The sequence below is a fragment of the Bombina bombina genome, chromosome 5 (assembly GCF_027579735.1).
Source record: "Bombina bombina isolate aBomBom1 chromosome 5, aBomBom1.pri, whole genome shotgun sequence".
In the NCBI taxonomy this organism is placed as follows: Eukaryota; Metazoa; Chordata; class Amphibia; order Anura; family Bombinatoridae; genus Bombina; species Bombina bombina.
Genome location: NC_069503.1, coordinates 469725855 through 469751613, shown reverse-complemented (window position 1 = coordinate 469751613; position 25759 = coordinate 469725855). Strand labels below are relative to the sequence as shown.

General features: G+C 41.4%; 1 protein-coding gene across 1 annotated transcript in view; it reads right to left on the bottom strand.

The window, feature by feature from the left end:
* KIF15 (kinesin family member 15) overlaps nucleotides 1–25759 on the bottom strand; it is a 417226-nt gene that overhangs the window by 105297 nt on the left and 286170 nt on the right. The window contains exon 30 of the mRNA XM_053714345.1: nucleotides 18225–18334. Within this exon, the coding sequence (XP_053570320.1) occupies nucleotides 18225–18334 (110 nt within the window). The remainder of the gene's footprint in view (nucleotides 1–18224; nucleotides 18335–25759) is intronic.

The window sequence follows — 25759 nt, the reverse complement described above, 5'->3', positions numbered from 1 at the left end:
TAGAGAACTCTTTTCCACGTTCACTTTCCAGCCGTGAGATCTGAGAAAGGCCAGGACAATGTCCGTGTGAGCCTTTGCTTGAGGAAGGGACGACGCTTGAATCAGAATGTCGTCCAGGTAAGGTACTACTGCAATGCCCCTTGGTCTTAGCACCGCTAGAAGGGACCCTAGTACCTTTGTGAAAATCCTTGGAGCAGTGGCTAATCCGAAAGGAAGCGCCACGAACTGGTAATGTTTGTCCAGGAATGCAAACCTTAGGAACCGATGATGTTCCTTGTGGATAGGAATATGTAGATACGCATCCTTTAAATCCACCGTGGTCATGAATTGACCTTCCTGGATGGAAGGAAGGATAGTTCGAATGGTTTCCATCTTGAACGATGGGACCTTGAGAAATTTGTTTAAGATCTTGAGATCTAGGATTGGTCTGAACGTTCCCTCTTTTTTGGGAACTATGAACAGATTGGAGTAGAACCCCATCCCTCGTTCTCTTAATGGAACAGGATGAATCACTCCCATTTTTAACAGGTCTTCTACACAATGTAAGAACGCCTGTCTTTTTATGTGGTCTGAAGACAACTGCGACCTGTGGAACCTCCCCCTTGGGGGAAGTCCCTTGAATTCCAGAAGATAACCCTGGGAGACTATTTCTAGCGCCCAAGGATCCAGAACATCTCTTGCCCAAGCCTGAGCGAAGAGAGAGAGTCTGCCCCCCACCAGATCCGGTCCCGGATCGGGGGCCAATATTTCATGCTGTCTTGGTAGCAGTGGCAGGTTTCTTGGCCTGCTTTCCCTTGTTCCAGCCTTGCATTGGTCTCCAAGCTGGCTTGGCCTGAGAAGTATTACCCTCTTGCTTAGAGGACGTAGCACCTTGGGCTGGTCCGTTTTTACGAAAGGGACGAAAATTAGGTCTATTTTTTGCCTTGAAAGGCCGATCCTGAGGAAGGGCGTGGCCCTTACCCCCAGTGATATCAGAGATAATCTCTTTCAAGTCAGGACCAAACAGCGTTTTCCCCTTGAAAGGAATGTTTAGTAGCTTGTTCTTGGAAGACGCATCAGCCGACCAAGATTTCAACCAAAGCGCTCTGCGCGCCACAATAGCAAACCCAGAGTTCTTAGCCGCTAACTTAGCCAATTGCAAAGAGGCGTCTAGAGTGAAAGAATTAGCCAATTTGAGAGCATTGATTCTGTCCATAATCTCCTCATAAGGAGGAGAGTCACTATCGAGCACCTTAAGCAGTTCATCAAACCAGAAATATGCGGCTGTAGTGACAGGGACAATGCATGAAATGGGTTGTAGAAGGTAACCCTGCTGAACAAACATCTTTTTAAGCAAACCTTCTAATTTTTTATCCATAGGATCTTTGAAAGCACAACTATCCTCTATGGGAATAGTGGTGCGTTTGTTTAAAGTAGAAACCGCTCCCTCGACCTTGGGGACTGACTGCCATAAGTCCTTTCTGGGGTCGACCATAGGAAACAATTTTTTAAATATGGGGGGAGGGACGAAAGGAATACCGGGCCTTTCCCATTCTTTATTAACAATGTCCGCCACCCGCTTGGGTATAGGAAAAGCTTCTGGGAGCCCCGGCACCTCTAGGAACTTGTCCATTTTACATAGTTTCTCTGGGATGACTAAATTTTCACAATCATCCAGAGTGGATAATACCTCCTTAAGCAAAATGCGGAGATGTTCCAATTTAAATTTAAATGTAATCACATCAGATTCAGCCTGCTGAGAAATGTTCCCTAAATCAGTAATTTCTCCCTCAGACAAAACCTCCCTGGCCCCCTCAGATTGGGTTAGGGGCCCTTCAGAGATATTAATATCAGCGTCGTCATGCTCTTCAGTAACTAAAACAGAGCAGCCACGCTTACGCTGACAAGGGTTCATTTTGGCTAAAATGTTTTTGACAGAATTATCCATTACAGCCGTTAATTGTTGCATAGTAAGGAGTATTGGCGCGCTAGATGTACTAGGGGCCTCCTGAGTGGGCAAGACTCGTGTAGACGAAGGAGGGAATGATGCAGTACCATGCTTACTCCCCTCACTTGAGGAATCATCTTGGGCATCATTGTCATTATCACATAAATCACATTTATTTAAATGAATAGGAATTCTGGCTTCCCCACATTCAGAACACAGTCTATCTGGTAGTTCAGACATGTTAAACAGGCATAAACTTGATAAGAAAGTACAAAAAACGTTTTAAAATAAAACCGTTACTGTCACTTTAAATTTTAAACTGAACACACTTTATTACTGCAATTGCGAAAAAACATGAAGGAATTGTTCAAAATTCACCAAATTTTCACCACAGCGTCTTAAAGCCTTGAAAATATTGCACACCAATTTTGGAAGCTTTAACCCTTAAAATAACGGAACCGGAGCCGTTTTAAGCTTTAAACCCCTTTACAGTCCCTGGTATCTGCTTTGCTGAGACCCAACCAAACCCAAAGGGGAATACGATACCAAATGACGCCTTCAGAAGTCTTTTATAAGTATCAGAGCTCCTCTCACATGCGACTGCATGCCATGCCTCTCAAAAACAAGTGCGCAACACCGGCGCGAAAATGAGACTCTGCCTATGCTTTGGGAAAGCCCCTAAAGAATAAGGTGTCTAAAACAGTGCCTGCCGATATTATTAAATCAAAATACCCAGAATAAATGATTCCTCAAGGCTAAATAAGTGTTAATATCAATCGATTTAGCCCAAAAAAAGTCTACAGTTTAAATAAGCCCTTGTGAAGCCCTTATTTACAATCGTAATAAACATGGCTTACCGGATCCCATAGGGAAAATGACAGCTTCCAGCATTACATCGTCTTGTTAGAATGTGTCATACCTCAAGCAGCAAGGGACTGCAAACTGTTCCCCCAACTGAAGTTAATTGCTCTCAACAGTCCTGTGTGGAACAGCCATGGATTTTAGTTACGGTTGCTAAAATCATTTTCCTCATACAAACAGAATTCTTCATCTCTTTTCTGTTTCTGAGTAAATAGTACGTACCAGCACTATTTGAAAATAACAAACTCTTGATTGAATAATGAAAAACTACAGTTAAACACTAAAAAACTCTAAGCCATCTCCGTGGAGATGTTGCCTGTACAACGGCAAAGAGAATGACTGGGGTAGGCGGAGCCTAGGAGGGATCATGTGACCAGCTTTGCTGGGCTCTTTGCCATTTCCTGTTGGGGAAGAGAATATCCCACAAGTAAGGATGACGCCGTGGACCGGACACACCTATGTTGGAGAAAACAGATTAAGCAACTGCCAAGTGGAAAAATAGTGCCCAAACATTTATTCACTCAGTACCTCAGTAAATGAAAACGATTTTACATTCCAGCAAAAACGTTAAACATAATCTCTAGTTATTAAACAGCTTTATGTATTTCTTACAGTGTAATTCTAGTGGAGTACCATTCCCCAGAATACTGAAGTGTAAAGTATACATACATGACATTATATCGGTATGGCAGGATTTTCTCATCAATTCCATTGTCAGAAAATAAAAGCTGCTACATACCTCTATGCAGATTCATCTGCCCGCTGTCCCCTGATCTGAAGTTTACCTCTCCTCAGATGGCCGAGAAACAGCAATATGATCTTAACTACTCCGGCTAAAATCATAACAAAAACTCTGGTAGATTCTTCTTCAAACTCTGCCAGAGAGGTAATAACACACTCCGGTGCTATTTTAAAATAACAAACTTTTGATTGAAGATATAAAACTAAGTATAACCACCATAGTCCTCTCACACATCCTATCTAGTCGTTGGGTGCAAGAGAATAACTGGGAGTGACGTAGAGGGGAGGAGCTATATGCAGCTCTGCTGGGTGAATCCTCTTGCACTTCCTGTTGGGGAGGAGTAATATCCCAGAAGTAATGATGACCCGTGGACTGATCACACTTAACAGAAGAAAGCTAGAATAACTTCCATGCATGTTCATTTATATTTGCAACTCAGGGTGCAGGTTCTTTTAGCACACTATGCCCCTTCACAGAGAAAAAAACATAATTTATGCTTACCTGATAAATGTATTTCTCTTGTAGTGTATTCAGTCCACGGGTCATCCATTACTTATGGGATTATATCTCCTTCCCAACAGGAAGTTGCAAGAGGATCACCCAAGCAGAGCTGCTATATAGCTCCTCCCCTCACATGTCATATCCAGTCATTCGACCGAAACAAGACAAGAAAGGAGAAACCATAGGGTGCAGTGGTGACTGTAGTTTGAATTAAAAATTTTGATCTGCCTTAAAAGACAGGGCGGGCCGTGGACTGAATACACTACAAAAGAAATAAATTTATCAGGTAAGCATAAATTATGTTTTCTCTTGTTAAGTGTATTCAGTCCACGGGTCATCCATTACTTATGGGATACCAATACCAAAGCTAAAGTACACGGATGATGGGAGGGACAAGGCAGGAACCACTGCCTGTAGAACCTTTCTCCCAAAAACAGCCTCCGAAGAAGCAAAAGTTTCAAATTTGTAAAATTTTGAAAAAGTGTGAAGTGAAGACCAAGTTGCAGCCTTGCAAATCTGTTCAACAGAGGCCTCATTCTTAAAGGCCCAGGTGGAATCCACAGCTCTAGTGGAATGAGCTGTAACTCTTTCAGGAGGCTGCTGTCCAGCAGTCTCATAGGCTAAGCGTATTATGCTACGAAGCCAAAAGGAGAGAGAGGTAGCCGAAACTTTTTGACCACTCCTCTGTCCAGAGTAAACGACAAACAGGGAAGAAGTTTGACGAAAATCTTTAGTTGCCTGCAAATAGAACTTCAGGGCACGGACTACGTCCAGATTATGCAAGAGTCGTTCCTTCTTTGAAGAAGGGTTAGGACACAGTGATGGAACAACAATCTCTTGATTGATATTCCTGTTAGAAACTACCTTAGGTAAGAACCCAGGTTTAATACGCAGAACTACCTTGTCTGAATGGAAAATCAGATAAGGAGAATCACAATGTAAGGCAGATAACTCAGAGACTCTTCGAGCCGAGGAAATAGCCATCAAATACAGAACTTTCCAAGATAACAGCATAATATCAATGGAATGAAGGGGTTCAGACGGAACACCTTGAAGAACTTTAAGAACTAAGTTTAAATTCCACGGCGGAGCAACAGTCTTAAACACAGGCCTAATCCTAGCCAAAGCCTGACAAAAGGCCTGAACGTCTGGAACTTCTGCCAGACTTTTGTGTAGAAGAATAGACAGAGCAGAAATCTGTCCCTTTAACAAACTAGTAGATAAGCCCTTTTCTAAACCCTCTTGTAGAAAAGACAATATCCTAGGAATCCTAACCTTACTCCATGAGTAACTCTTGGATTCGCACCAGTATAAATATTTACGCCATATCTTATGGTAAATTTTTCTGGTAACAGGTTTCCGAGCCTGTATTAAGGTATCAATAACCGACTCCGAGAAGCCACACTTTGATAGAATCAAGCGTTCAATCTCCATTCAGTCAGTCTCAGAGAAATTAGATTTGGATGATTGAAAGGACCCTGAATTAGAAGGTCCTGCCTCAGAGGCAGAGACCATGGTGGACAGGACGACATGTCACCTAGGTCTGCATACCAGGTCCTGCGTGGCCACGCAGGCGCTATCAGAATCACTGATGCTCTTTCCTGTTTGATCCTGGCAATCAGTCGAGGAAGCATCGGGAATGGTGGAAACACATAAGCCATGTTGAAGACCCAAGGGGCTGTCAGAGCAGCTATCAGCACCGCTCCCGGGTCCCTGGACCTGGATCCGTAACAAGGAAGCTTGGCGTTCTGGCGAGACGCCATGAGATCCAGTTTTGGTTTGCCCCAACGATGGACCAGTTGAGTAAACACCTCCGGATGGAGTTGCCACTCCCCCGGATGAAAAGTCTGACGACTTAGAAAATCCGCCTCCCAGTTCTCTACGCCTGGGATGTGGATCGCTGACAGGTGGCAAGAGTGAGACTCTGCCCAGCGAATTATCTTTGAGACTTCTAACATCGCTAGGGAACTCCTGGTTCCCCCTTGATGGTTGATGTAAGCCACAGTCGTGATGTTGTCCGACTGAAATCTGATGAACCTCAGTGTTGCTAACTGAGGCCAAGCTAGAAGAGCATTGAATATTGCTCTTAACCCTAGAATATTTATTGGGAGGAGTTTCTCCTCCTGAGTCCACGATCCCTGAGCCTTCAGGGAGTTCCAGACTGCGCCCCAACCTAGAAGGCTGGCATCTGTTGTTACAATCGTCCAATCTGGCCTGCGAAAGGTCATACCCTTGGACAGATGGACACGAGAAAGCCACCAGAGAAGAGAATCTCTGGTCTCTTGATCCATATTTAGTAGAGGGGACAAATCTGAGTAATCCCCATTCCACTGACTTAGCATGCATAATTGCAGCGGTCTGAGATGCAGGCGCGCAAATGGCACTATGTCCATTGCCGCTACCATTAAGCCGATTACTTCCATGCACTGAGCCACTGAAGGGCGTGGAATGGAATGAAGGACACTGCAAGCATTTAGAAGTTTTGATAACCTGGACTCCGTCAGGTAAATTTTCATCTCTACAGAATCTATAAGAGTCCCTAGGAAGGAGACTCTTGTGAGTGGTGATAGAGAACTCTTTTCCACGTTCACCTTCCACCCATGCGACCTCAGAAATGTCAGAACTATCTCTGTATGAGACTTGGCCATTTGAAAGCTTGACTTCTGTATCAGGATGTCGTCTAGATACGGAGCCACCGCTATGCCTCGCGGTCTTAGAACCGCCAGAAGTGAGCCCAGAACTAAGAGGTCTTGCACACAGCGTAGAAATGCCTCTTTCTTTATTTGGTTTGCTGATAACCTTGAAAGATGAAATCTCCCTTGTGGAGGAGATGCTTTGAAGTCCAGAAGATATCCCTGAGTATGATCTCCAACGCCCAGGGATCCTGGACATCTCTTGCCGAAGCCTGGGCTAAGAGAGATAGTCTGCCCCCCACTAGATCCGTTTCCGGATATGGGGCCCTCTCTTCATGCTGTCTTAGGGGCAGAAGAAGGCTTTCTGGCCTGCTTGCCCTTGTTCCAGGACTGGTTAGTTTTCCAGCCCTGTCTGTAACGAGCAACAGGTCCTTCCTGTTTTGGAGTGGAGGAAGTTGATGCTGCTCCTGCCTTGAAATTACGAAAGGCACGAAAATTAGACTGTTTGGCCTTTGACTTGGCCCGGTCCTGAGGAAGAGTATGACCCTTACCCCCAGTAATGTCAGCAATAATTTCTTTCAAGCCGGGCCCAAATAAGGTCTGCCCTTTGAAAGGAATATTAAGCAATTTAGCTTTAGACGTCACGTCAGCTGACCAGGATTTAAGCCATAGAGCTCTGCGCGCCTGGATGGCGAATCCGGAGTTCTTAGCCGTTAGTTTGGTTAAATGTACAACAGCATCAGAAACAAATGCATTAGCTAGCTTAAGTGCTTTAAGCTTGGCCATAAACTCATCCAATGGAGCTGTGCGAATGGCCTCTTCCAGAGACTCAAACCAGAATGCCACAGCCGCAGTGGCTGTAAGATAAAACATTGTTGAACAAACATTTTCTTAAGGTAACCTTCTAATTTTTTATCCATTGGATCCGAAAAAGCACAACTATCCTCCACCGGGATAGTGGTACGCTTAGCTAAAGTAGAAACTGCTCCCTCCACCTTAGGGACCGTCTGCCATAAGTCTCGTGTGGTGGCGTCTATCGGGAACATTTTTCTAAACATCGGAGGTGGGGAAAAGGGCACACCGGGTCTATCCCACTCCTTGCTAATAATTTCTGTAAGCCTTTTAGGGATAATAAAGACGTCAGTACACACCGGTACCGCAAAGTATCTATCCAACCTACATACTTTCTCTGGAATTGCAACCGTGTTACAATCATTCAGAGCCGCCAATACCTCCCCTAGCAATACGCGGAGGTTCTCAAGCTTAAATTTAAAATTAGAAATCCCTGAATCCGGTCTCCCTGGATCAGATCCGTCACCCACAGAATGAAGCTCTCCGTCCTCATGTTCTGCAAATTGTGACGCAGTATCAGACATGGCTCTCACATCATCAGCGCGCTCTGTCCTTAACCCAGAGCTATCGCGCTTGCCTCTTAATTCAGGCAATTTAGATAATACCTCTGTCATAACAGCAGCCATGTCTTGCAAAGTGATTTGTATGGGCCTCTCTGATGCACTTGGCGCCACAATATCACGTGCCCCCTGAGCGGGAGGCGAAGGTACTGACACGTGAGGAGAGTTAGTCGGCATAACTTCCCCCTCGTTGTCTGGTGATCATTTCTTTACAGATATAGATTGACTTTTATTCAAAGTTACATCAATACATTTAGTACACATATTTCTATGGGGCTCCACATTGGCCTTCAAACATAGTGAACAAGCAGATTCATCGGTGTCAGACATGTTTAAACAGACTCGCAATGAGACTAGCAAGCTTGGAAAAACCTTTCAAGTAAATTTACAAGCAATATAAAAAACGCTACTGCGCCTTTAAGAAACACAAAAAAAAATAAAAAATGTCACAGTTGAAATAACAAAGAACCAAATCAGTTATAGCAACCAAATCTTCACAGAAAATGTATTAAGTTAGAAAAGTATTGCACCCACTAGCAAATGGATGATTAACCCCTTAATACCCAAAAAACGGATAATCAATTTAACAATTAACGTTTTTTATCACAGTCAAACACACTGTCACAGGTCTGCTGTGACTGATTATCTCCCTCAAAATGACTTTTGAAGACCCCTGAGCTCTCTAGAGACGTCCTGGATCAAGGAGGAAGAAGCAGGAAGACTGAAACTGAATTTTTACTGCGCAAAAAAGCGCTAAAATAGGCTCCTCCCACTCCTATTACAACAGTGGGAAACCTCAGTTAATCGTTTCTATATAGAAATAAACAGCAGCCATGTGGAAAATTTCATGCCCCAAAAGATTTATCACCAAAGTACCTCACAAAAAACGAATAACATGCCAGTAAACGTTTTAAACATACACTTTAAAAGTTAGATAGTGTTATTAATAAGCCTGCTACCAGTCGCTTTTACTGCAGTTAAGGCTTATACAATACTTCGGTATTAACAGTATTTTCTTAGTCAAATTCCATTCCTTAGAAAATTACTCATTGTACATACATTCATCAGCCGGATACCAGTCGCCGCTGCATTTAAGGCTGTACTTACATTACATTGGTATCAGCAGTATTTTCTTAGTCAATTCCATTCCTTAGAAAGATAATTTACTGCACATACCTCGTTTGCAGGATTCCCCGCATGCTATTCCCTTTCTGAAAGTTACCCCACTCCTCAGAATGTGCGAGAACAGCCAGTGGATCTTAGTTACTTCTGCTAAGATCATAGAAAACGCAGGCAGATTCTTCTTCTAAATACTGCCTGAGAACAAACCGCACACTCCGGTGCCATTTAAAATAAACTTTTGATTGAAGAAATAAAACAAGTATAAAAACACCACAGACCTCTCACAACGACCTATCTAGTTGAGTTGCAAGAGTGACTGGATATGACATGTGAGGGGAGGAGCTATATAGCAGCTCTGCTTGGGTGATCCTCTTGCAACTTCCTGTTGGGAAGGAGATATAATCCCATAAGTAATGGATGACCCGTGGACTGAATACACTTAACAAGAGAAATATCCTGTAGCATATCAGTCTGATCCTGTCCAATGACAGTCCAGCGCCGAAATACCAGGCAATTCTTCTCTGAACATGGGAAGCAACAACCCCAGACGATCGTTTCGGCCTTCTGTGGGCTTTGTCAGTGAGGTGCAGTTGTATCTCTCTAAGGGCATGTGTGCACGATACTCTGTATCTCATCAGCAGAGCCCTGATAAGCAACCGCTTTTGTCAAATTTTTATCAAAGAAAATTTGGTCTCTAAACTGTAGTGCCCTCTCAGTACATGAGGGACAAAAAGTAACAGGAGGTTCCACATTGGCATTCATACACATGGAACATGTCACGTTCTGAAAACGGTCTATGATAAAAATAAAGCAAAGGCAAATTTTGGTCGTGGCTCTTTAAATATAAAAAAGAAAAAAATATGATAACAGTCTAATAAGAAAGAACAATACCCTCTGAAAAACAGAGGATATACTGTGCCTTTAAATTTTAAAATAAACAATTTTACTGAACACAAAAAAATACTGACAGTTAAATCCGGTTACTTCATAATTAAGAGTCAAAGTGCACCTTTCCGCCTCAACAGCTTTGCTGAGGCGCCTACCTGCCCCCACGGTACACCGACCACTGTCTGCTAGTCTCCTGAACGCCTAAGACCACCTGCTTTAAACCTCAACCATGCGGTCTTAGCGAATGTCTTGCAGTGCTAAAATCCACTACCGGGTGTCCGACGTCGGAAAACAATTGCTCAGCTTCTTGACACATCCGCTCTAAAGCGCGCAAAGACAACCCCACCCTTTGTGGGCGGTAAGACAGTGATCTTCCGGCTAAGAAAATAAAATGCGATCGCCGGGCAAAGACAAATAAATTGACCACATTGCTGGATTGTGTACCCTACTTAATAAACAAGCTACTGCCACAGTAAACATTCACAGCTATATCAGAGCCTTAGTATCCGAGCTCTGTAACAAGTGTCCCCAGCGCCATGCCCACAGCACCATAAAAAATAAAGTCAATCGTCACAGTAGGCACCTAATTTAACATAGCCCCTAGTTGTGACATACACCCACTACATGTCCTTGAGCCGAGTGGTACATAGTACTAAGGGTAGCCCTGATCAAAAAGGTCTATATCCCCCACTATCCAATAGGTAACAGCCACAGCCTATTTATTCTGAGGTAATGTCCCAGAATATAAAAAGCTGCACATACCTCTAAGCTGAGCGACAGCATGATCAGTCCCACATGATCAAGAGGTCCTCTTCCCTCCTGTAGTTCTGTGGAGACATACAGGGCCTTAGTTAATATTTGCTAAGACCATCATCTGAAGGGCAGCACTCAGTATGGGAGGCGCAGTGAGAATTGAATCCCACCAGTTCCCATTGCTTTAAAGCCATCTGTAGCTCTACTCTAAAGGCTGACAAGGAATACGGCTACACCCTAAAATAAAATAGCACTCACTGGTACCATTTTAAAAAACATAATTTATGTAAGAACTTACCTGATAAATTCATTTCTTTCATATTAGCAAGAGTCCATGAGATAGTGACGTATGGGATATACATTCCTACCAGGAGGGGCAAATGCCTATAAATACACCCCTCACCACACCCACAATTCAGTTTAACGAATAGCCAAGAAGTGGGGTGATAAAAAAGTGCGAAAGCATATAAAATAAGGAATTGGAATAATTGTGCTTTATACAAAATCATAACCACCACAAAAAAAGGGCGGGCCTCATGGACTCTTGCTAATATGAAAGAAATGAATTTATCAGGTAAGTTCTTACATAAATTATGTTTTCTTTCATGTAATTAGCAAGAGTCCATGAGCTAGTGACGTATGGGATAATGACTACCCAAGATGTGGATCTTTCCACACAAGAGTCACTAGAGAGGGAGGGACAAAATAAAGACAGCCAATTCCTGCTGAAAATAATCCACACCCAAAATAAAGTTTAATGAAAAACATAAGCAGAAGATTCAAACTGAAACCGCTGCCTGAAGTACTTTTCTACCAAAAACTGCTTCAGAAGAAGAAAATACATCAAAATGGTAGAATTTAGTAAAAGTATGCAAAGAGGACCAAGTTGCTGCTTTGCAAATCTGATCAACCGAAGCTTCATTCCTAAACGCCCAGGAAGTAGAAACTGACCTAGTAGAATGAGCTGTAATTTTCTGAGGCGGAGTTTTACCCGACTCAACATAGGCAAGATGAATTAAAGATTTCAACCAATATGCCAAAGAAATGGCAGAAGCTTTCTGGCCTTTTCTAGAACCGGAAAAGATAACAAATAGACTAGAAGTCTTTCGGAAAGATTTAGTAGCTTCAACATAATATTTCAAAGCTCTAACAACATCCAAAGAATGCAACGATTTCTCCTTAGAATTCTTAGGATTAGGACATAATGAAGGAACCACAATTTCTCTACTAATGTTGTTGGAATTCACAACTTTAGGTAAAAATTCAAAAGAAGTTCGCAACACCGCCTTATCCTGATGAAAAATCAGAAAAGGAGACTCACAAGAAAGAGCAGATAATTCAGAAACTCTTCTGGCAGAAGAGATGGCCAAAAGGAACAAAACTTTCCAAGAAAGTAATTTAATGTCCAATGAATGCATAGGTTCAAATGGAGGAGCTTGAAGAGCCCCCAGAACCAAATTCAAACTCAAAGGAGGAGAAATTGACTTAATGACAGGCTTTATACGAACCAAAGCTTGTACAAAACAATGAATATCAGGAAGAATAGCAATCTTTCTGTGAAAAAGAACAGAAAGAGCAGAGATTTGTCCTTTCAAGGAACTTGCAGACAAACCCTTATCTAAACCATCCTGAAGAAACTGTAATAATCTCGGTATTCTAAAAGAATGCCAAGAAAAATGATGAGAAAGACACCAAGAAATATAAGTCTTCCAGACTCTATAATATATCTCTCTAGATACAGATTTACGAGCCTGTAACATAGTATTAATCACAGAGTCAGAGAAACCTCTGTGACCAAGAATCAAGCGTTCAATCTCCATACCTTTAAATTTAAGGATTTCAGATCCTGATGGAAAAAAGGACCTTGAGACAGAAGGTCTGGTCTTAACGGAAGAGTCCACGGTTGGCAAGAGGCCATCCGGACAAGATCCGCATACCAAAACCTGTGAGGCCATGCTGGAGCTACCAGCAGAACAAACGAGCATTCCTTCAGAATCTTGGAGATTACTCTTGGAAGAAGAACTAGAGGCGGAAAGATATAGGCAGGATGATACTTCCAAGGAAGTGATAATGCATCCACTGCCTCCGCCTGAGGATCCCGGGATCTGGACAGATACCTGGGAAGTTTCTTGTTTAGATGAGACGCCATCAGATCTATTTCTGGAAGTTCCCACATTTGAACAATCTGAAGAAATACCTCTGGGTGAAGAGACCATTCGCCCGGATGCAACGTTTGGCGACTGAGATAATCCGCTTATCAATTGTCTATACCTGGGATATGAACCGCAGAGATTAGACAGGAGCTGGATTCCGCCCAAACCAAAATTCGAGATACTTCTTTCATAGCTAGAGGACTGTGAGTCCCTCCTTGATGATTGATGTATGCCACAGTTGTGACATTGTCTGTCTGAAAACAAATGAACGATTCTCTCTTCAGAAGAGGCCAAAACTGAAGAGCTCTGAAAATTGCACGGAGTTCCAAAATATTGATCGGTAATCTCACCTCCTGAGATTCCCAAACTCCTTGTGCCGTCAGAGATCCCCACACAGCTCCCCAACCTGTGAGACTGGCATCTGTTGAAATTACAGTCCAGGTCGGAAGCACAAAAGAAGCCCCCTGAATTAAACGATGGTGATCTGTCCACCATGTTAGAGAGTGTCGTACAATCGGTTTTAAAGATATTAATTGAGATATCTTTGTGTAATCCTTGCACCATTGATTCAGCATACAGAGCTGAAGAGGTCGCATGTGAAAACGAGCAAAGGGGATCGCGTCAGATGCAGCAGTCATAAGACCTAGAATTTCCATGCATAAGGCTACCGAAGGGAATGATTGTGACTGAAGGTTTCGACAAGCTGTAATTAATTTTAGACGTCTCTTGTCTGTTAAAGACAGAGTCATGGACACTGAATCCATCTGGAAACCCAGAAAGGTTACCCTTGTCTGAGGAATCAATGAACTTATTGGTAAATTGATCCTCCAACCATGATCTTGAAGAAACAACACAAGTCGATTCGTATGAAATTCTGCTAAATGTAAAGACTGAGCAAGTACCAAGATATCGTCCAAATAAGGAAATACCACAATACCCTGTTCTCTGATTACAGACAGAAGGGCACCGAGAACCTTTGTAAAAATTCTTGGAGCTGTAGCTAGGCCAAACGGCAGAGCCACAAACTGGTAATGCTTGTCCAGAAAAGAGAATCTCAGGAACTGATAATGATCTGGATGAATCGGAATATGCAGATATGCATCCTGTAAATCTATTGTGGACATATAATTCCCTTGCTGAACAAAAGGCAAGATAGTCCTTACAGTTACCATCTTGAACGTTGGTATCCTTACATAACGATTCAATATTTTTAGATCCAGAACTGGTCTGAAGGAATTCTCCTTCTTTGGTACAATGAAGAGATTTGAATAAAACCCCATCCCCTGTTCCGGAACTGGAACTGGCATAATTACTCCAGCCAACTCTAGATCTGAAACACAATTCAGAAATGCTTGAGCTTTTACTGGATTTACTGGGACACGGGAAAGAAAAAATCTCTTTGCAGGAGGTCTCATCTTGAAACCAATTCTGTACCCTTCTGAAACAATGTTCTGAATCCAAAGATTGTGAACAGAATTGATCCAAATTTCCTTGAAAAAACGTAACCTGCCCCCTACCAGCTGAGCTGGAATGAGGGCCGCACCTTCATGTGGACTTAGAAGCAGGCTTTGCCTTTCTAGCTGGCTTGGATTTATTCCAGACTGGAGATGGTTTCCAAACTGAAACTGCTCCTGAGGATGAAGGATCAGGCTTTTGTTCTTTGTTGAAACGAAAGGAACGAAAACGATTATTAGCCCTGTTTTTACCTTTAGATTTTTTATCCTGTGGTAAAAAAGTTCCTTTCCCACCAGTAACAGTTGAAATAATAGAATCCAACTGAGAACCAAATAATTTGTTACCCTGGAAAGAAATAGAAAGTAGAGTTGATTTAGAAGCCATATCAGCATTCCAAGTTTTAAGCCATAAAGCTCTTCTAGCTAAAATAGCTAGAGACATAAACCTGACATCAACTCTGATAATATCAAAAATGGCATCACAGATAAAATTATTAGCATGCTGAAGAAGAATAATAATATCATGAGAATCATGATGTGTTACTTGTTGCGCTAAAGTTTCCAACCAGAAAGTTGAAGCTGCAGCAACATCAGCCAAAGATATAGCAGGTCTAAGAAGATTACCTGAACACAGATAAGCTTTTCTTAGAAAGGATTCAATTTTCCTATCTAAAGGATCCTTAAACGAAGTACCATCTGACGTAGGAATAGTAGTACGTTTAGCAAGGGTAGAAATAGCCCCATCAACTTTAGGGATTTTGTCCCAAAATTCTAATCTGTCAGACGGCACAGGATATAATTGCTTAAAACGTTTAGAAGGAGTAAATGAATTACCCAATTTATCCCATTCTTTGGAAATTACTGCAGAAATAGCATTAGGAACAGGAAAAACTTCTGGAATAACCACAGGAGCTTTAAATACCTTATCCAAACGTTTAGAATTAGTATCAAGAGGACCAGAATCCTCTATTTCTAAAGCAATTAGTACTTCTTTAAGTAAAGAACGAATAAATTCCATTTTAAATAAATATGAAGATTTATCAGCATCAACCTCTGAGACAGAATCCTCTGAACCAGAAGAGTCATCAGAATCAGAATGATGATGTTCATTTAAAAATTCATCTGTAGGGAGAGAAGTTTTAAAAGATTTTTTACGTTTACTAGAAGGAGAAATAACAGACATAGCCTTCTTTATGGATTCAGAAACAAAATCTCTTATGTTATCAGGAACATTCTGCACCTTAGATGTTGAAGGAACTGCAACAGGCAATGGTACTTTACTAAAGGAAATATTATCTGCATTAACAAGTTTGTCATGACAATCAATACAAACAACAGCCGGAGGAATAGCTACCAAAAATTTACAGCAGATACACTTGGCTTTGGTAGATCCAGCACTAGACAGCGATTTTCCTGTAGTATCTTCTGACTCAGATGCAACGTGAGACATCTTGCAATATGTAAGAGAAAAAACAACATATAAAGCAAAATTGATCAAATTCCTTAAATAACAGTTTCAGGAATGGGAAAGAATGCCAAGAACAAGCTTCTAGCAACCAGAAGCAATAAAAAATGAGACTTAAATAATGTGGAGATAAAAGCGACGCCCATATTTTTTAGCGCCAAATCAGACGCCCACATTATTTGGCGCCTAAATGCTTTTGGCGCCAAAATGACGCCACATCCGGAACGCCGACATCTTTGGCGCAAAATAACGTCAAAAAAATGACGCAACTTCCGGCGACACGTATGACGCCGGAAACGGAAAATAATTTTTGCGCCAAAAAAGTCCGCGCCAAGAATGACGCAATAAAATGAAGCATTTTCAGCCCCCGCGAGCCTAACAGCCCACAGGGAAAAAAGTGTCAAATTTTTGAAGGTAAGAAAAAAATGATTAATTCAAATGCATTATCCCAAATATGAAACTGACTGTCTGAAAAATAAGGAAAGTTGAACATTCTGAGTCAAGGCAAATAAATGTTTGAATACATATATTTAGAACTTTATAAACAAAGTGCCCAACCATAGCTTAGAGTGTCACAGAAAATAAGATTTACTTACCCCAGGACACTCATCTACATGTTTGTAGAAAGCCAAACCAGTACTGAAACGAGAATCAGCAGAGGTAATGGTATATATAAGAGTATATCGTCGATCTGAAAAGGGAGGTAAGAGATGAATCTCTACGACCGATAACAGAGAACCTATGAAATAGACCCCGTAGAAGGAGATCACTGCATTCAAATAGGCAATACTCTCTTCACATCCCTCTGACATTCACTGCACGCTGAGAGGAAAACCGGGCTCCAACTTGCTGCGGAGCGCATATCAACGTAGAATCTAGCACAAACTTACTTCACCACCTCCATCGGAGGCAAAGTTTGTAAAACTGAATTGTGGGTGTGGTGAGGGGTGTATTTATAGGCATTTTGAGGTTTGGGAAACTTTGCCCCTCCTGGTAGGAATGTATATCCCATACGTCACTAGCTCATGGACTCTCATGCTAATTACATGAAAGAAATAATAAACTCTTGATTGAAGAATCTAAACTAACACCTCACTTTACCTCTTCCTATCACTAACACAGGCAAAGAGAATGACTGGAGTGGGAGGGAAGGGAGGAGCTATATATACAGTTCTGCTGTGGTGCTCTTTGCCTCCTCCTGCTGACCAGGAGGCGATATCCCATAAGGATGAAATCCGTGGACTCGTCATACCTTGTAAAAGAAAAGGAAATTTATGCTTACCTGATAAATGTATTTCTTTTACGATATGACGAGTCCACGGCCCACCCTGTCATTTTCTAAGACAGGTCTTTATTTTTGTTAAACTTCAGTCACCTCTGCACCTTGGCTTTTCCTTTCTCTTCCTAACTTCGGTCGAATGACTGGAGTGAGAGGGAAGGGAGGAGCTATATATACAGCTCTGCTGTGGTGCTCTTTGCCTCCTCCTGCTGACCAGGAGGCGATATCCCATAAGTAAGGATGAAATCCGTGGATTATATTTTTAAACAAAAACATTTCTGGAGTAGACTGTCCCTTTAAAGAGACAGCCTAGTCAAAATGAAAGTTTCATGATTCAGATAGGGAATGCAATTTTAAACAACTTTCCAATTCCCTCTAATCATCAAATTTGCTTTGTTCTCTTGGTATTCTATGCTAATTTGTTAGCCCTTGAAGGCCGCCCCTTATTGCAATGCATTTGGCAGTTTTCCACAGCTAGAGGGCGTTATTTCATGTGTCCCATACAGATAACACTGTGACCACACCCATGGAGTTACAAAAACAAGTTAAGGTTCCACAGAGGGGAAGCAGACCGGATATCTAGTCTTATCTTGACCAATGCTTTAACAAAGGCTAGAAAGTCAGGAACTCTCTAAATCTGTTTGTGTTTCTTTTACCTTCTATATTGAAGACTGATATTATTATGCAATGAAAGTTTGACTCTAGGGGATTCATTGCCTGAAGTGAAATATAAAACCAGAAGGGCAGCAAGGAAGTAGAATATATACCTTATTAGGCGATTTTTTAATAATACACTATTTGCTCTAAAAACATAGTAAGCATTGGTTAGTGCGGAACTCATATTTCCATGACGTTTATATAGACATGGACTATGTCTAAACTTAGACTTGCTGGTAGTAGCACATATTCTACTTATCAGCTTCTAGTTTTTAAATAAAGTTTCATTTTATCAATCAGTCCCCCCCCCCGTGAGCACATCCACTTACTACTTTGGAATACAAAACTACAAAGAAAATAAATAAATATGATGTTACCAGCTTGTGTCTCCCTTTTTGCAATTTTCCAATTGGTTCATTAAGTCCTTACACTGGCCTTGCAAGCCCTGAATCTCGAGGCGCATATTTTCTGTTTCACATAACTGCATCTGAAAGAAACCATAAATGATGGCAAGTTAATATTAAAATGTATCAATGTTTTGAGAAATAGGCAGAAATGATATTATGTAGTGTTCCACTATTTTCCTTTCAGCTTCATCATCACCCCACTTGATCATTAGACTTGTAAAGATAGTCTTCTCCAATCTAAAATATTTAATTCCTTGTGACAACACACCACAAACATTTGTATATCAGCATTGTCCTTTCATCATATACTTTTTAAATATAGTATGCTTTAGCATCACAAAAAAAAAAAATATGCTTAGCTGATAAATTAATTTCTTTCATGATGCTCCAGTCCTATAGGAGGAGGCAGAACACCTTACATTAACAGAGCTTTAATTCGTCCCACTTTTCTGATTCCTTAGTTATACATATGGCCAAGAGCAAGGAGAAAAATAAAAAGCAGTGAAAGAAAAGTGCAAACTGACACTGCCGCCAACAGTTACAAAAAACAAGGGTGGGTCTTCTGTACTCTTACCATCATGAAAGAAAAGAATTTATCAGGTAAGCATAATTTTTTTTTTCTTTCATAAGATGGGGAGAGGTTATGAGCCATCACATGTGGGATCCTATATCCAAGCTGTGAAGTCCACAAGATAACCATGAAATAGGGTGTGATGAAAAAGTTAAGACAGGTAATGACACTAAACAGGCATTGTGGCTTGCAGAACTTTCCAACAAAAAGTAGCAGAAGAAAAGGCAAATGCATCAAAATGGTAACATTTGGTAAAAGTATACATAGGTGACCAAGTTGCTGCCTTGTACTATACGATGATGGTCTAACCACCAAGTCAGAGAGAGTCGAACATTGGGATTTAAGGATATTGACTGTGATATCCTTGTATAATCCCTGCATCATTGATTCAGCATACAAAGCTGAAGAGGTCTCGTATGAAAACGAGCAAAGAGGATCGCGTCCGATGCTACAGTCATGAGACCAAAAACTTCCATGCACATAGCCACTAAAGGAAATGATCGAGACTGAAGGTTTTGACAAGCTGAAACCAATTTCATTTGTCTCTTGTCTGTTAGATTCAGTGTCCATGACTCTGTCTCTATCTGGAAACCTAAAAAGGTGACCCTTGTCTGAGGAATCAAGGAACTTTTCGGTAAATTAATCCTCCAACCATGTCTTTGAAGAAACAACACTAGTTGATTCGTGTGAGATTCGGCAGAATGTAAAGACTGAGCCAATATCAAGATATCGTCCAAATAAAGAAACACTGCAATACCCTGTTTTCTGATAAGTAGGGCACCGAGAACCTTCAAGAAAATTCTTGGAAGTGTCGCTAGGCCAAATGGAAGAGCGACAAATTGGTAATGCTGGTCTAGAAAAGAGAATCTCAGAATCCGATAGTGGCCTGGATGAATCAGAATATATTACCATTTTGAAAGTTGGCACTCTTACAAAACGATTCAAAATGTTCAGATCCAGAACTGGCCTGAATGAATTTTCTTTTTTTGGGACAATGAATAGATTTGAATAAAACCCCAGACCCTGTTCCTGAAACAGAACTGGTGTAATTACCCCTGAAAGCTCTAGATCTGAAACACACTTCAGAAAAGCCTGAGCCTTCACTGGGACGTGTGAAAGAAAAAATCTTCTCACAGGAGGTCTTACTCTGAATCCTATTCGATACCCTTGAGAGACAATACTCTGAATCCACTGATTTTGGACAGAATCTGTCCAAATGTTTTGGAAAAATTTCAATCTGCCCCCACCAGCTGAGCTGAAATGAGGGCCGCACCTTCATGCAGACTTGGGGTCTGGCTTTGGTTTCTTAAAGGGCTTAAATTTATTCCAACTTGAAGGTTTCCTATTGGAACCAGATTCTTTGAGGGAAGGATTGGCGTTGTGTTACTTATTCTGTGAAAAAGAATGAAAACGATTAGAAGCTTTAGAATTACCCTTAGGTCTTTTATCCTGAGGCAAAAAAACTCCCTTCCCCCCTAATGACCGTGGAAATAATTGAATCCAACTGAGAATCAAATAAATTGTTACCTTGGAAAGAAAGAGATGGTAATCTAGACTTAGATACCATGTCAGCATTCCAATATTTAAGCCACAAAGCTCTTCTAGCTAAAATAGCATCAAAGATATAGATTTAACATCAATTTTGATAACAAAAATAGCATCACAGATAAAATGATTAGCATGTTGAAGCAAGCGAACAATACAAGACAAATCAGAATCTGTTTCCTGTTGCGCTAAGCCTTCCAACCAAAAATGGATGCAGCTGTAACATCAGCCATGGATATAGCAGGCCTAAGAATATAGCCAGAAAATAAATAAGCTTTTCTTAGATAAGATTCAAGTTTCCTATCTAAAGGATCCTTAAAAGAAGTACTATCTTCCATAGGAATAGTAGTACGTTTGGCAAGAGTAGAAATAGCCCCATCAACTTTGGGGATTTTTTTCCCAAAACTCAAATCTAGCTGCTGGCAAAAGATACAACTTCTTCAACCTAGAAGAAGGAATTAAAGAAGTACCAGGCCTATTCCATTCCTTAGAAATCATATCAGAAATAGCATCAGGAACTGGAAAACCTCTGGAGTAACCACAGGAGGTTTGTAAACAGAATTTAAAAGTTTACTAATTTTCAAGAGAACTAGATTCCTCAATATCCAAAGTAACCAACACTTCTTTTAATAATTTACAAATATACTCCATCTTTAAGAGATAAGTAGATTTGTCAGTGTCAATATCTGAAGTAGGATCTTCGGAATCAGATAGATCCTCATCAGAGGAGGATCATTCAGTATGTTGTCGATCATTTGAAATTTCATCAATCTTATGAGAAGTTTTAAAAGACCTTTACGTTTATTAGAAGGCGAAATAGCAGACAAAGCCTTCTGAATTGCATCAGAAATAAAATCTTTAATATTCACAGAGATATCATGTACATCAGATGTTGAAGGAACAACAGGCATTGTACTAGTATTGATGGATACATTCTCTGCATGCAAAAGCTTTTCATGACAACTGTTACATACTACAGGTGGAGATATAATCTCCACAAACTTACAACAGATACACTTAGCTTTGGTAGAACTGTTATCAGGCAGCAGGATTCCAACTGTGGTTTCTGAGACAGGATCAGTTTGAGACATTTTGCAAATGTAAGAGAAAAAAACATCATATTAAGCAAAATTATCAATTTCCTTATATGGCAGTTTCAGGAATGGGGAAAAAATGCAAACCGCATAGCCCTCTGAGCATAAAAAAGAGCAAAAGGCATATAGGAAGTGGGGTTTAAATAATTTAATTATTTGGCGCCAAGTATGACACACAACGCAAATTAAAAAATTTTGGCGCTAACGACAACCGGAAATGACGCAACTAACGTAATGGCAGATGCAACCTTGTGCAAGGAAACCTGGCGTCAACTAAGACACCAGAAATGACGAATTTGTGTCACCGAACGTACCTTCGCGCCAAAAAATTCTCAAGCCAAGAATAACGCAATAAATATCAGCATTTTGTGACCTCGCGATCCTAATTTTGCCAGCGAAATTTAATGAAAAAGCAGTCAATTTTGAAGAAAAGAGTATACACCAGGTAAGAAAAAAACTTCCTAAATATGTTTCCCAATTTGAAACTGATAGTCTGCAAAAGGAAATATACATAAACCTGACTCATGGCAAATAAGTACAATACATATATTTAAAACTTTATATTAATACATAAAGTGCCAAACCATAGCTGAGAGTGTCTTAAATAATGAAAACAGACTTACCGAAAGACACTCATCCACATATAGCAGATAGCCAAACCAGTACTGAAAAAGTATCAGTAGAGGTAATGGAGTATGAGAGTATATTGTCGATCTGAAAAGGGAGGTAGGAGATGAATCTATTAAGAGATTTCCCACGAAAACCATAGAATCAATAGGTGATACTGCCTTCACATCCCTCTGACAAACATTGTACTCAGAGGAATCTGGCTTCAAAATGCTGAAAAGCGCGTATCACAGAAGAAAATCAAGCACAAACTTACTTCACTACCTCCATAGGGAGGCACAGTTTGTAAACCTGAATTGTGGGTGTGGTGAGGGGTGTATTTATAGGCATTTTAACGTTTGGGAAACTTTGCCCCTCCTGGTAGGATTGTATATCCCATACGTCACTAGCTCATGGACTCTTGCCAATTACATGAAAGAAAGTCTATCTGCTCAGAAAATCCGCTTCCCAATTGTCCACCCCTGGAATGTGGATAGCAGACAGACAACAGTTGTGAATCTCAGCCCACTGAATAATCTTGGCTACCTCTGTCATGACCAAGGAACTCTGAGTTCCTCCCTGATGATTGATGTAAGCCACTGACGTTATGTTGTCCGACTGAAACCTGATAAACTGGGTTGAAGCTAGCTGAGGCCAGGCTAGATGAGTATTGAAAATTGATCTCAGTTCCAAAACATTTATTGGAAGAACCAACTCCTCCAGAGTCCATATACTCTGAGCCCTTAATGAACCCCAGACAGCACCCCAGCAAACTGGCATCTGTAGTTACAATTACCCAGGCGAAAGCAAGTTACCTGAGAGAGAAGATCCTGAGACAACCACCATGGAAGAGAATCTCTGGACATCTGATCTAGAACAATCTTTGGAGATAGATTTGCATAAACCCTGTTCCACTGCCTGAGCAAGCATAACTGCAGAGGTCTTAGATGGAGTCGAGCAAACAGAATGATGTCCATGACTGAAACCATCAGACCAATAACCTCCATGCACTGAGCCACTGACGGCCGAGGAAGGGACTGAAGAGCAAGACACGTATTAATAATCTTTGACTTCCTTGCTTCTGTCAGAAAAATTTTCATCTCTAGAGAATCTATAATGGTCCCCATAAATACCACTCTTGTAGCCGGAATTAAGGAACTTTTTCCTAAATTCACCTTCCAACCGTGGGAGCGCAGAAAAGACAACAACAACAACTCAGTGTGGGAGTTTTCTAGTTGAAAAGATGGAGCCTGAACTAGAATGTTGTCCAGATAAGGAGCCACTGCAACACCCTTCAATCGAAACACCGCCAACAATGCTCCCAGAACCTTTGAAAAAATTCTGGGAGCTGTTGCCAGACCAAAAGGAAGAGCTACAAACGGAAAATGTTTGTCTAGAAATGCAAACCTTAGGAACCTGTAATGATCCCTGTGAATGGGAATATGCAGATACGCATCCTTTAGATCCACTGCGGTCATGAGCTGACCTTCCTGAACCAAAGGAAGAATGGAACAAATAGTTTACATTTTGAAAAACAGAACCGGTTTACACTCTTGAGATCTAAAATAGGTCTGAAAGTTCTCTCCTTTTTGGGAATGAGAAAGAGATTGGAATAGAAACCCAGACCCTGTTCCTGAACCGGAACTATCACTCCCATGTCAGAAAGATTCTGAACACAACGTAAGAACACCTCTCCTTTAATCTGGTTTACAGATAACCTGGAAAGAAGAAACCTGCCTCTGGGAGGAAAATTCTTGAACTCCAGTTTGTAACCCTGGGACACAATATCTACCACCCAGGGATCCTGAACATCTCGAACCCAAGCTTGAGCGACGAAAGAGAGTCTGCCCACCACAAGATCCATTCCCAGATCGGGGGCAGACCCTTCATGCTGATTTTGAGTCAGCAACAGGCTTCCTGGACTGCTTCCCCTTATTCCAAGACTGATTTGACTTCCAAGATGGATTGGAATGTTCCTGCTTGGAGGAAGAAGAGGAAGATTTACCAGAGAAGTTACGAAAGGAACGAAAATTACTCTACTGACCCTTCTGTTTATTTTATCCTAAGGAAGAGAATGCCCCTTCCCTCCCATAATATCAGAAATAATCCCAGCCAAACCTGGCCCAAACAAGGTCTTATCCATGTAAGGAATAGACAAAAGCTTAGACTTAGAGGACACATCCGCAGACCAGGATTTTAACCATAAAGCTCTGCGAGATAAAATGGCAAAACCAGAAATTTTAGCTCCCAACTTGATGACCAGTAGAGAAGCATCTGCAATAAAAGGAATTAGCCAACTTCAAAGCCTTGATTCTATCTTGAATTTCTTCAAGAGGAGTATCTTGCTGAATAGAATCAGACAATGCATCAAACCAATATGCCGCCACACTAGTAACCGTAGCAATACATGAAGCCGGTTGCCATTGATACCCCTTTTGAACATAAATCTTTTTAAGCAAAGCTTCCAACTTCTTATCCATAGGATATTTAAAGGGAACAACTGTCCTCAATAGGAATACTGGTCCTCTTTGTCAGAGTGAAAAATGCTCCCTCCACCTTAGGAACCATCTGCCAAGATTCTTTAATAGAATCAGCAAATAGGAAACCTCTTCCTAAAATATCTGAAACACGATCTGGTAAAGGAAAAACTTCCACCGAGGAAGGGACATAAAAAAACTTATTAAATTTACTAGATTTCTTAGGAATAACCATTCCTCAGTCATCCAAGGTAGCCAAAGCCTCCTTGAGTAACAAACGGAGGTGCTCCAGCTTAAACCTAAAGGAAACAACCTCAGGTTCAGAAGAAGGATTTACACTATCAGAATCCGAGATCTCACCCTCAGATGCTACTGAAGTATCTTCCTCCTCAGACTTATGAGAAGAAACACTAGACACAATTGCAACAGAATCAGAAACCTTAAACTTCCTCTTGCGCTTCCCCTATGACATAGGAAAAGCAGACAAAGCCTCAGATACTGCAGAAGATATATGGGTAGCCATATGCTGCAAGGAAAAAACAACCTGAGACGAAACACAGGGCACTGCAGAAGATTGGGAAGTATGAGGAGAAAGCTGCGGATTAGCCTGAACAGGGGACTCCTGAACAACTTCCGCCCTAGACAATGAAGGCTCAGAATCATAGTCTATCCTTGTAATATAATGTTTTCTCAATTACAAGAGGAACAAAAAGGGATAAGAGGTTCAACATTAGTATTTAAACATAGAGAACAAGGAGGGGCGGAGCTAACTGCCGTGAGAGACAGACGCGTCTTAGAGGAGCTCTGCACTTTGAGACTAACAAAGTGCTTTTTTCTGTCACTATATAGTTCCTCTGAGTTGCAAAAAGTATTATAGGGGCTTACAAAAGCAGCACCAAGCTCTGGGGTGATACCCTGAAGATCGGGTCCCATTTCAACCCGCTTGCTCAAAACTTGAGGCCTTTAGGAGTACGCAGCAGTGACCGGAGGGTCGGGGCTCCGCTCCGGTGACTGCCAGGTTCAGTGTCGCAAGCTCATCTGACGCTGTTGTCACCCGGGGGACGTTAGCAACTGCCGGGACCGGCATAGAACAGTAGCTGCATCCCTACACGGGAACGGAGAAAGAGGCGAATTGGCCCACGTGGCAGGAGCCTGTGGAGAACCGGAGATAAACAACACGTAAGACTTTCTCTTCACTTCTAGCCAGAAAAC